This window comes from Chrysochloris asiatica, unplaced genomic scaffold (genome assembly GCF_000296735.1).
Source record: "Chrysochloris asiatica unplaced genomic scaffold, ChrAsi1.0 scaffold00016, whole genome shotgun sequence".
Classification (NCBI taxonomy): domain Eukaryota; kingdom Metazoa; phylum Chordata; class Mammalia; order Afrosoricida; family Chrysochloridae; genus Chrysochloris; species Chrysochloris asiatica.
The window spans coordinates 11,871,696-11,884,629 of NW_006408534.1; the positions used below are offsets into that span (position 1 = coordinate 11,871,696).

At 41.9% G+C, this 12,934-nt stretch overlaps 2 protein-coding genes across 3 annotated transcripts in view; one reads left to right on the forward strand and one right to left on the reverse strand.

Moving 5' to 3' along the window:
* GPN1 (GPN-loop GTPase 1) overlaps positions 1 to 9,723 on the reverse strand; it is a 64,714-nt gene extending 54,991 nt beyond the window's left edge. The window contains exons 1-3 of one of the 2 annotated variants that reach the window (XM_006835183.1): positions 9,560 to 9,723; positions 8,640 to 8,733; positions 6,981 to 7,020 (exon numbers count right to left, since the gene is read on the reverse strand). In XM_006835183.1, the coding sequence (XP_006835246.1) occupies positions 6,981 to 7,020; positions 8,640 to 8,733; positions 9,560 to 9,670 (245 nt within the window). In that variant the 5' untranslated portion in view covers positions 9,671 to 9,723. Of the gene's footprint in view, positions 1 to 6,980; positions 7,021 to 8,639; positions 8,736 to 9,292; positions 9,339 to 9,559 lie in introns of those variants that run through there. The other variant, XM_006835184.1, reaches the window with a different exon arrangement.
* Positions 9,724 to 9,747: 24 nt separating this feature from the next.
* On the forward strand, positions 9,748 to 12,713 carry CCDC121 (coiled-coil domain containing 121). Its single transcript, XM_006835286.1, has 4 exons — positions 9,748 to 9,920; positions 10,031 to 10,190; positions 10,433 to 10,437; positions 11,762 to 12,713. The coding sequence occupies exons 1-4, from the start codon at positions 9,748 to 9,750 to the stop codon at positions 12,711 to 12,713; spliced, it is 1,290 nt and encodes a 429-aa protein (XP_006835349.1).
* The last annotated feature ends 221 nt before the right edge of the window (positions 12,714 to 12,934 follow it).

The window sequence follows — 12,934 nt, forward strand, 5'->3', positions numbered from 1 at the left end:
ATAGTTTTCATCTTGTCTAGATGGGTCTGGTGAAGAGAGATGGTGATAAGCTTTATATGATTCAATAGTGAATAATTGTTATCATGACAATTGTGACTGTCACAAATGTAAAGGTATAAGTTTTGTAACAAAAACAGAGGAGTGGTTAATCTTGTAGTCCAGAAACAGAGGACCCTAGAACCATCAAGGCAGAAGAGCACAAGCAGAATGCAGGACCTTATGCAGAGAAACAGCGACGCCAGAGACGGAGGCAGAGATGGGGGCATGGAGAGGGGTTGCGGCTGAGGACTCTAGATTCATGGGAAGAGAGGGACTAAGAGCTGGTGGCCAGGAGGCAGACTTCCAGAATGTGCCCTTTGGAGATGTAAATTATTATATATGCCTTAGTGCTGTTTTTTTTAAAGCTAAAGTGAATAGAGAGAAATACTATTATCTGATGGTACATGGAGCGGATTATAATCATTGTAATGAAAAAAAGTGCATGATTCACTGAATGTAAAACTGATGATCTGTCCTGTAAACTTTCACTCAATCCACAATAAAAACCTTAAAAAAAAAAAAAGAACAAACATCAAATTATGGATGCAGTACCTTACATGTACTTGATATGGCTTTTCTATCCAGTCTTCTTAATTCTTACCAAGAGGCTAGGTGGTGGTGGTGGTGTTGAGTGCCATCAAGTTGGTCCCAACACTTAGCGACTCCGCACAGGGTTTCTGAGGAGTGGCTGGTGAGCTTAAACCGCTGACCTTGCAATTCAAACAACTCTGCAGTCCAGCGCATTAACCCACAGTGCCACACCAGGACTCCAGTGGTTGGGTGGGACCATGCAAATAAGGTATGCAGGACTCTAAGGTTGGGACTGGTTAGTTTTACCCTCCAGTAGGCTTAAAAACAGCCACCTCAGAAGCAGAGATAGAAGATCCCAGGACCACGAGAAGGAACAGCATGAGGACACGTGAGATCACTACCTAGAGAAACAACTACGGCAGAGTCAGTGGCATGAAGAGACAAAACAGCTCTAGACCCAAGGAAGGAGTAAAACTGAGTACCTAAGGGCAAAAGACTTGCTTGAAGAATGTGTCTTTTGGGCATTCATAGAATGGCTAAAAGAGATTTGTAACACGTGCTAGAGCAGGACAGAGGCCAATGGATCACATGACTGAGAGGCTGAAAACAAGAGTGAGGCGTGTCTGCACTGCAGACAACAGGCATCTCTGACTGGAGAACTGCTGCATCCTGCGTTGGTTTTAATCCTGAATTGTACCCTGTTCACTTCCCTAATAAACCCCCTAATTGTGAATATTGTTTTAAGTTCTGTGTGGTAATTGAAAAGGATTCTCAAAGCCAGATGTGAAGCAGAGAGTGCTGTGGGAGAATGGTTGGTGTCAGAATAAAGATTATAGGGTGGAAGCATATCTGACCTCTGCTTCATAGAAATCAGCCTGGGGCAGATTTTGAGTTTGATTCTCTTTCCCCCTTGTGAAGCCAGGGTTAAGTCAGACAAGGTGAAATTATTGATGCTTTATAAAAAGTTAATGGAGCGAATGCTCCAAAGAAATCAACACTTTGAAAATGGATAACTCACTTTTAGGAAGGGACAGGACAATGCTGATGAAGCCCACAGTGGCAGATCATCCACAGCAATTTTCAAGAAACAATCTCATTTGTGCCCAAACTGAAGAGGATCAACAATTAACAGCAGAAACAATTGGTTCACATTTTCTGACTGGAAAATGAAAATTAAGCAAACTTTATGCTCTATGGGTGCCAAAACTGTTGTGACCAGATCAGCTGCAGATAAGAGCAGAGCTTTCAATGGAAATTTTACACAAGTGAGATCAAGATCCTGAAACATTTCTTGGAAGAATTTAACAGGAGATGAAATATGGATTCGTGATCATATGACCAGTATGAACACAAAGGCAAAGTACAACCAAAGTAATGACTACCATTAGGTAGTCAAAGCAAAGCAAAAGCAGACCAGTTAAGAGCAAAAGCTATGTGGCAGCAGTTTTTTTGAATACTCAAAGCATTTTGCTTGCTGACATTCTAGAGGGCCAAAGAACAATAACATCTGATTACGAGGGCTTTAAGATTGCAAAAGCTTCAGAAAAACACACCCAGAAAGCTTCACAAGACATTCCTTCTTCACCACCGAAGTGTTCATGCTCATTCTCTCACTAAACAAGTGTGATTTTGTGAGGGCTTTGATGGGAAATCATTAGCTATCTACCTTAAAGTCTTGATGCGGCTCCTTCTGACTTAAAAAATCTCTAAAGGGCACCCATTTTTCTTTAGTTAATATTAAAAAAAAAAAGACTATGTTGACATGGCTAAATTTCTTCATTTCTTTAGGAATATACTAAACAGCTGGCACAATCATTCAAAAAACATGTGGGAGTCATACCTGACTTCCCCTGGTTTCACAAGAGGGGAAGAGAATCAAACTCAAAATCAGCTCAAGGCTGATTCCATTGAACTGGAGGTCAGACATGCTTCCACCCTACAACCTTCTTTATTTTGACACCGACCATCCCTCCTACAGCACTCTGGGTTTGATAATCCATTACAATGGCCACACAAAATTCCTAACAATACAATTATAGGGTTTATTAGGGAAGTGAACAGGGTACAATTCAGGATCAAAACCAACTCAAGATGTTCTCCAGTCAGGGATGCCTGTTGTCTGCCACACTGCAGGCAAGCCTCACTATTGTCTTAGGCTTCTCAGCCATGTGGAAACTTGGCCTGCTAGGACAAGTGATACAAACCTCTTTTAGACAGTCTGTGAATACCCAAAGGGCACATTCTGCAAGGCAGTCTCCTGCCTGTAGTCACTCAGCTTACTCAGTCCACAGGCCTAGAGCCTGAAGCTGCTCTGTCTTTCCATGCTACTGCCTCTGATGTCGCCTCTTGCCATCTCATGCTCCATTTATGTTCTTCTTCTTGATGGTCCTGGATCTTCCTCTCTGCTTCTGAGATGGCTCCTTTTAAGCCTACCTGAAAGACAAAACTAACGAATCACAGTCTTAGAGTCCTGAATACCTTTATTTCCATGGTCCCATCCAATCACTTCCACCACTTGTCTGTAGGTTTGTTGTACTGTGGCGGCTTGTGTGTTCCTGTGATTCTGGAAGCTACACCACGGGTACTTTAAGTACCAGTAGGGCCATCCATGGTATTAAAGGTTTCAGCTGAACTTCCAAACAAACTCGAACTGGGCAGAAGTTTGGTAAAGTGGAGGGTCAGAGAAAAAGAGGAAGACCCCCAACAGGATGGATTGGCACAGTAGCAGCAGTGATGGGTTCAGGCATAGCAATGATTGTGAGGTAGGCCCAGGATTGGGTTTCGTTCTGTTGTGCCAAGGGTCACTAGTCAATGGCACCTAACAACAACATCCAATCACTTGGTGGGAATTAAAAAGACTTTGGACAGAAAAGCCATACCGATTAAACTCAAGGTAACACACATCACTTACAAAAGTTCCTTGATCTTGATGAGGTTTATGATGAGAAAGAAATACATATTTCTTATTTTAATCTTTGAATTCCATTTTTCCATGAATTTCTTGACGTCCCCCTGTAGTATGTGCTGTCGTTGGCAGGGACATGAGTTATTGCTTATAGCTGAAGAAACGCACAGTGACAACAAGTCATTATGTTCTAAGGTTACTGTATGAGGTGGTGAATCCTGGAGGTATGACTGTGTAAAATCTTTTATCATTTTGGCTCTTGTACAACAAGATAAACCTTGTCAGTATATTTACAGCTTTCTATGTGTTATTTTTTAAGTTACATTTCTGGTGATGATGTAATTTCAAGTAACTTATTTTCAGGCATAATATATTATAAGCATGTGTTGTGGTGTACTTCATGTACTATATATATGCCTACTCCAATCTTACGAGCTTTTGCAATAAAATTTAATTCATTCTATTAGTACTTTTCCCACAAGCACGGGACTGCTAACTACAAGGTTGGCAATTCAAACCCACCGGCTGTTCCTTGGAAACCTATAGGTTCCTTGGAAACTTAATGGAGGCCTGGTGCAGCTCTGTAGGATAAACACTGGACCACAAGGTTGGTTTGAACTACAAGATCGGTGGTTCAAACTCACCAGCTGCTCCTCAGAAATCCTATACAGACGGCAATGAGTCAGAACTAACTTGATGGCACACAACAACAGTCAAAAAATGAGGAAGAGTCTCAGGCAAAATGTAATGAAGATGACTTAAACACAGTTACATACTCGTAGAATCTAAAACTTGTTTGGATATGAACAAGAGCATGGTATTAGATGGTGATAAAGCAGCAGATGTGGAAGAAAAAAAGGGTTGAACCAGATGATGATGCAGTGATGAAAGAAAAGAAAATGAAGGTGAATTGTGTGAAGACTTCTCCTACTCCGAAAATATAATGACTTTACTCCAACATTAGGCAAAGATTACCCAGTTCTGACTAATGAAGGTAAAGAAGTCGATTATTTTCTGTCTGTATTTACAGAAGACACTTTGGAAATTATAAGGGACCAAATAAATCTTCATGCAAGCCAGGAACACACAAGATGATATAGAGGGTGTTGTTGTTGTTGTTCAGTGCTGTCGAATCGGTTCTGACCCGTAGTGACCCTGTACAGGGTTTCCAAGGAGCAGCTGGTGAGCTTGAACCACCAACCTTACAGTTCAAATCACCTTTGCAGTCTAGTGCATTACCCCACAGAGCCATACCAGGACAGAGGGTATGTGATTAGAATGCCAACTAAAAACTAGCAGCACCTACAGAAGATAAAAAGACATTCATTGTTGTGCACCCACTGGGTTTATTGGTCCAGTGACCGCCCCTCCTCTTGGTTATTACTTCTGTTGCAGAACTTAGGAGTACAAAATTCAAGAAAATGACCGAGCAGTCACTGCAATGACAATGACTGAGAACATTCACGTGCACAAAGGAGAACCTAGCTCTGACCAGCTTCATAAACGGTGCCCAATTATCAATGCTCTCAATCACCACCTAAAGGAAGTATATGTGCCATCAAGCGTCATGGCCCCTGACGAAAACGTGGTGCCACTCAAAGGCCATTCTCCAATAAAACAATATATGCCAATCAGGTCTGTCGGGCAAAGGCAAAAATCTGGTGCTTAGCTGATTTACGAATTAACTCTGTAAGTCAGCTTGATATCTATGTTAGAAAAAAATGGCGTGCACAATGACTCATCTCACTCCCTTGGTGAGAGTGTTATAGGTGGACCAGGTCATTCATGCAACCTTTCTCTTAGGCGCATTGCCTTTGACAATTTTTTAATGTCCTAAAACTTGATGAAAAGCCTGAAAGAAAGGAGATTATATGATGTAGGCACAGTGCAAGCAAACAGAAAGAAGTTAACAGAAATGATGAAGAAAGATAAATTAGACCAGGAGAATTTTTGTTTTGTACAAAAGGATGCGTGTTGGCATTAAAGTAACAGGACAATAGACTTGACAATTTGATCAAGGTTCCACAATCCAAAGGACACTTCTGTCATAAGAATAAACAGATGGTTCTTCCTCAGTAAAATCCCTTGCCCCACAGTAGTTACAGAATACAATGCAATTATGGGAGAAGTGAATCGCTATGACCAGAGGTGCAAAAGGTATGCAATCTAAAGGCACTCTCAAATAGTAGCCATCATCAATTGCTGTATTTTCTAATTGACATTGGCACTGCAAACAGTTTTACATTGTGGAACACTGACCAACTTTCCTTCAGGCTCACTCATTAGGCAGCTTACTATGGGCCAGAAAACCAAAAGTAGAAGACCCTACTTTCTTGTAAAGAACAAGCCAAGAGTAAGCAGGGCACCAAATGACCTACAGTTCCAAGAAGTTTACCTGTCAAGGGAAATAGAAAATGATGCAGAGAATTCTGTACAAAGAAGCCTCAATTATGTAGTCACTACAGGTACATGTTTTAAGTTTCACAGAATAAAACAGCTACAACAACAACAAATTTTTTCATGTCTCATTCCTTCAGTCCTACCACCAGAGTCTAGTGGAACATGTGTCCCACATAATAGTTATTAAATCCATTATTACCTAATAAAAATTTAGAAAGATCAATGATTCAGCATGCATTTTATTATGGGAAAAAAAAAAACGTATTATCCACAAAAACTTAATAAAAAATAATTCGATCATGGATTAAGGTGCCCTGGTGAAATAATGTTAAGTACTCATTTACTAATCAAAAGGTCAGTGATTTACAGACAAATGGCTCCTCAGGAGAAGAAATCACTCCAGGCTAACCTGCTCCCATAAAGATTTACTGTCTAGGAAACCCTAGGGGGTAGTTCAACTCTGTCACATGGGCCACTTTGAATCAAAATAATTTCAACAGCATACAATCACAACAAGCTAGACTTACTTAGTAACTAAGTTACTCTGTAGGTAACTATGTTACTTATAGCAAGGTACTGTTAAGTTAATCATTTCTGATTATCCCAGTGTGAAGAGGTGATGGCCAATAACTGTATCCCTCCAAGGTAATGCCACACAAAAAGAGCAGTCAGCTAGCTTCTTATTCTCAATGTTAATTATATCAGCTTGTGGAGTCCTGGTGTGGAGCTGTAGGATAAGCACTGAACTGCCAACTGCAAGGTTGGCAATAATATCTATCTAAACCTACTCACCAACTGCAAGGTTGACAGTTCAAACCCACCAGCTGCTCTTCAGAAACCCTACGCAGGATCACTAGAGTCAGAATTGACGCAAAGGCACTTAACAACAATCTGGGAAGATAGTAAAAAAACAGAAGTCATAAGCTAAAAATTGTTATTTCTGATCATCCACCATAACTAATCCTCCTAATAATATTAATTTAAGCCAATACAATGTTTTTTCTTTCTATTTTGCAAGGAAAAGCAAGAACACTTCCAAAGACATAAAATAAACAGCAACTGGCCAGGGATGAGTCAACATCAAAGTAAATATGAAAAAGGATACTGTTTCATGACTTCTTTATACTTCACAGTGTCACAAATATCTGGAGAAAGAAAAAAAAAAAAAATGAATTGGGATTCCTTATAGAAACAGTATCATTTCAGACCTTTTGCCTCTCATGTTTTCTGTCAACAAGCCTCCCAAGTCATCTCTACTTCCTTTAAGGAAGAAAATAAGTTCCTCTCTTGGTAACTAAGTTACTTTTTATCTCCTAATTTTTTTAATTTAGAGCTTTAAATTGTAATATGAAGCAAGACTGTGAGATGAATGATTAGACAAGCAAAACGTGCCCTATCAGGACTTTCCCCACCAGTAAAACCTAAAACTAGCCTGTTAGACTCCCCTTGTCAGATTCTTTTCAACCAACTTCTGCACCTTCACACTGGTTTCCTTCCTTACAAAGGATAACTGTCAAGTAACCCATGAAGAATGTTAAGGATATATGGTAGATATTATCTGCCACCAGGTGAAAAGTTTCACACAACTTATGAATTATATCAGTGACCACATGTACAGAATAAAAAGTAGCTAAAGAAAAAAAGTTTACTTCTTACTAATTGCCTACTGGTGACATAGGCAATACCGATATTACTTTTTAAAGGAATTAATATGTCCAGTAATATCTATCTAAACCTACTCACCAGTCTGTAGACCTCCCCCATTAACTCCTTCATTTAGGTCAGATGATGGGTAATGTTTTCCCAAACTCTTCTCAAAATTAGATATGCCTCTTAATAAAGTCTGCCTTTTGTTAGTATGTATGGAGTACATGAAGTTTAACCCCGATTAAGAGATGAGGGATCGGATTAGCACAGTGATGGCCTTATAAATCTGGAAGTCCCTAGATCTTGTTCTAGAATCATGACACTAAAGCACATCCATTCTTAATCTTTTCTGTAGTTTCAGACTCCTTTTAGAATTTGAAGAGTTCTTCAAAAACTCTTCAAACAAGAGTTTGAAGTTTCTCCTCTTAGAAATGAAGAAATTGGGAACCTCTCACCAGAGCAATGCACACATACATTTATATACACATTTTCCCATGTAACTTCGGGAGTAGGAGCAAGATTCCTAGAGAAAACAGTAAGTTGACTTCAGCAAAAGAACCCTTATACTCTGACTAAACTCAGAAAAAGAAACTAAAAGTAGAAGGTTTATGTATGATTAGGAAGGGCTTATAGCATAGAAATGAGAGAACTGACTTTCTGCCACTTATTTTACCCAAATAACGATAGCCTCATCATACTAGGCTCAGAAATACAGGTAAGTGGGAAGGAGATAAAGAATCTAGGGAAGGGAAACTAAAAAACCCACTTTCACTGAGTCAATTGTGACTCATGATGACTATAGAGCAGAAAAGAACTGCTCCATAGGGTTTCTGAGACTATAAATTTTTACAGGAACAGCCAGCCTGGTGGGTTTGAACAACCAGCCTTGTGGTTAGCAGCCCAACACTTAACCCAGTGCATCAAAAAGGCTCCTTTAAGAAAGGGAAGGAGTAAGTAAGCAAAAAGAAAATGTAAATAAATAAGAAGCCTGACAAATCCAAGAAAAATAAACTTAAGTATTGAGAAAAGATAAAAAATGAAGGCACTGAAGACTGGAAGGCTGAGGCTTTCCACTTCCTTTCAGGCACTTCACACCAGCTCTGTTTGGCTCGCTCACCTATGTTGGCAGGGAAAGGAACTTGATGCACAGCTGGGTCCAGGTTGATCACATAAGGTGGAGAGCCTTGGCTATGCAAGTGTCCTGTAAGCCTCTGCAGAGACATGAGGAGGCAGGAGGAGGGAGAAGAAAAGAACCATAAGGAGAGAAAACTTCCATTCATTCATTGCCATTATGGAAACCTTTGGCACCTGTACTTCCCTCTATCTGAACTCTCCATCCCTTGTGTTCACTTCTGGAGTTCTGGTGTGGCGCTGTGGGGTAAAGCACTGGACTACAAGGTCGAGTTGAACCACAAGGTCAGCGGTTCAAACTCACCAGCCACTCCTTGGAAACACTACAGAGGGTCGCTATGGGTCAGAAGCAATTCGACAGCATTTAAAACAACAGATGATTACTTCTAACGTTCAGCTCAGTTCAGATGTTACCTTTATCGCTTATTTCGGGGGGGAAATGAGGCTTTATCACATTTATCTCTATCACTTATTTGGGGAGACAAATGAGGCTTGCTGCTCTCGCACTGTTTTGCAGCCACGGAAACCTTATACAAGGTCGTTATGTGTCAGAACCGATTCAACGGTACTTAACAGTAACAAAAGCCTTTATTTATTTATGTACTTGTGTGCCAGAGTTTCCTGCAAGCCCCTGAATTCCAGAAATTCTCCATTTTATCGCTAAGACAATCCCAGTACAACGTGGTAAGTTGTATCAAGTATGCACTGAGCACTGAAGGTTAGCAGAAGAGAGCCTTAAGTAACCCAAGCTTAATTAATCTAAGATTTATCCCGGGAAGGCACCAGAGCTGATAAGAAGTTCCTGAAAGTCACGCGCCGGTAGCCTCTAACTCCCGAAAGACATCCCTCCTTTTCTATTAAGCCTTCTACTCGCCACCTCTCTCATGCCTACGTCATGTAAGTAACCTGTACAAAAGTGGTTTTTCCGGATCCCGCCATTCCCAACACCAACAGACACACGGGAGGCTGAGGACCCCCTGAAGCCTGTGGATCAGAAGAAGCTGCGGAGGCCGCCATCTTTCTCCTAGGTCCGCCCACTCTACGATAGAGTCGCCGTGTGACTAGAGAGACTTCCGTGACGCTCTAGGCTGGAAATGAAAATAGAGACAAATAGACTTGAAAGGGAAAGACGAAGGGACTGGGCGGGGCGAAGCTCTGGAGCATCATTACGTCTTCGCCAGATTTCAGGGCCAACTGGTGTCAGTATCCGAGAAGTAGTTGCGCTGGATAACCGAGAGGGGGCTGAAGAGAGCAAGGGGCATTCACAGTCATAGAGTTGGGCCTGGAAAGAGAAAATTCTTCGTTCCAGAAGGACAAGACGGGATTCCATAGATAGGGCTCCCACGGGACGAAAAGTCTCACTTTCGGCCCTCAAAGAACGAGGAGTAGAGCCGCGGGAGAACAGAATGCTGGGGCTTACCCTGAAGCCGAGAGGGTTAAACAGGCCAGGGCGGGACAGGATCGGACTGAGGCGGGGCACCATCCCCGGGGTTGCTGGGCAGCGCCAAGACCGTTTGAGCACAACACTGCAAGAACTGTATGCACTAGGACACCATTCCTGCATGTCGTCCGCCAAAAACACTAGCGCTTGCCCCTCAGCCTCTACCCTCAGTGAGCTACACGATCACCGTGAGGATGAACGCGTCGATCCCTGGCGCACGTGAGTTGAGGAGAGGTTTCCCCTCATGGAAGCGCCCTCGGAAACTGGGAGTACCTAATGGAAAAAACGAGATAATTTTTACTCTCAAATATTCAGTCCGCTCCCGTGGTCCTTTATAGCAGCAGTAAGTCTTAAGAGCTGGGTTTTATACCCTGCCTCTACCACTTGTTAGTGGTGTAAACCTTGAGTGGTGGTGCTGTTCGTGCTGTCAAGTCGGTTCCGACTCATAAGAGGGTTTCCGAGGAACAGCTGGTGGGTTTGAACTACCGACCTTATGGTTCGCAGTTCAGTGTTGATCCTACAGCCCCACGCCAAGAGTCCGGAAACCTAGAGTAAGTTACTTGAATTCTCAGAACTAGTTTTCTTTAAAATTGAGATAATGCCTCACGGGGTTACGGTGTTAAGTGCCCTGGAGTTGGTGTCCGACTCAGCATCAATGGGCTCAAGCGTGGCAAGGATTGTGAGGTTGGCCCAGGACCGGACAGTGTTTTGTTCTGTTGTGCACAGTAGGATCACTGAGTTGGTACTGACTCCATGCCATTTAACAACCCTGGAGCAGTTGGTAGGTTTGAACCGCCACCTTGAGGTTCAAATTGACCGTGCAGTCCAGTACATTGGTCCACAGCGCCACACCAGAACTCCTGCCATATTGTAAATTGTACACTACAGGCCCTATCTTTACCCCATCCGTTGGTACACATGTGTTGTTCGTTGCCAGGGAATCGATTCTAACTGATGGCGACCCCTTGTGTGTCAAGAGCAAAACTACGTCCTAGGGTTTCCAGGCTATGACCTTTCAGAAGCAGGTCCCCAGACCTTTTGAACTATCCTTTCAGTTAATCCTACAGCGCTTACTCATTTGCACATGTCAATGAACATAAATGAGGTTTCAAAAAGATCGTGAAATAATGGACTGAAAAGATAATGGAATTTTTCCACAACGTTTTGAAGCTTCCTCATGTTGCTGTTGTTAAGTGCTCTTAAGTAAGTTCTGACCCATAGCAACCCTGTATAGGATTGTCGAGGAGCAGTTGGTGAGCTTGAACTGCCAACCTTGCGGGTCAAACCGTCTCAGCAGTCCCGCACCATTAACCCACAGTGCCACCCCAGGACTTCTCCCCCTCATATTGTGTGTTAAGTACCGTAGAGTGAATTCCGACTCATAGTGACCCTGCACAGGGTTTCTGAGGCTGCAAATCCTTACGAGAGCAGAAAGCCTCATCTTTCTCCTGCGGAACAGCTGGTAGTTTCGAACTGCTGACCTTGCGGTTCGCAGCCCGATTTGTAACCACTACGCTACCAGACCTCCTTCCCCCTCATATTAGGTGCTCAAAAATTTTTTTCTTGTATGACTCAATGTACAAATGTGCATTTTTTTGTTATTTCCAAATGTTCATGAAGAATCAATGGGAGAATGTATCATTTGTGTTGTTTTTTTTTTTATTCAGGTTTACTGATGGGTCTGGAAAACGTCTACCACCATATCTTAGTCTAATAGATAGTTTTTTCAACTCAGAGAAGCTAACAAAGACTGAAGAGAATTTTAAAGAAAAGGCAATGGCGCAAGTGATGAAGCTGAACACTCAGATAAAAGAAGCTAAAATCCAGCAGGAACAGTTACAGGAAGATAGCAGGCAGCTATACAATGAAAAACGACTTATCCAGGCTGAACACAAACTCATTATGGAATACCTGACCAACAAAACTGAGGAGTATAGAAAGCAACCTGTGAAACTGTGGAACAACTATGTACAAAAAAGTGGAGAGATTGAACTGCGGAGGCAGGAATCAGCCTCCAGATATGCAAGACAAACTTCAGTGCTTAATGCAGAGCTCTTGCTTAAAGAAAAGACCCAAACTCTTCTGAAGCACAAGTTAAAGGCAATGAAGGACATTTTAATATTAAAGGAACTACAGGAGTTAGAAGCTCAAACATTGCAGGAGGAGAAAAGGAGAGTCCAAGATGAGACAGCTTCAAAGGCACAGATAGTACAAGGCCAATTGCTCCAGCAAAAAGCATTATTGGAGAAACAACTGAGTGAGCCAGACATGAGCCAGTTGGGAAAGAGAAAAACATGGGAACTTAAGAAGAGCCAAGCCTTGGAGTTGGCAGCAAAACAGTATGCTCTTGAGTTCTACCTTGGCATCAACAGAGAGAACCAACAGTTACAGCTGGATCTTAAGCACCTAATCCAGCAATCCCAGGAGTTGGTGGCTTGTCAAAGCCAGTTAAAAAACAGGAAACAGCAACTGCAGCGGGAACAGTGGTGTCTGGAGGGTTTAATCCGGGGAAGACATCGAATACAAGGAAGGTATAATTGGTGCCTAAAAGAACAAGATGTTCTAAAAACCACACTGGCCCCTCCCCTAGGCACCAAATCAAGAATTAATCCCAAATAATCTCTAACTGATTAACCATTGAACAAGTAGTTTTAGGTGCTACATAAACCCAGTTAGGTATGTTTTCCAGTTTCAAATTGCTTTGTCAAGATGTCCTTCTTGATATATAGGTATGAAGGACTGGGTGCTTTTCAACAGTACTGCTTCACATTTGTGACTGCCTTTCCTTAATCAGTTTTTCCTTTAATTAGCTCTCACTAATAAATGGGATATTCTACAAA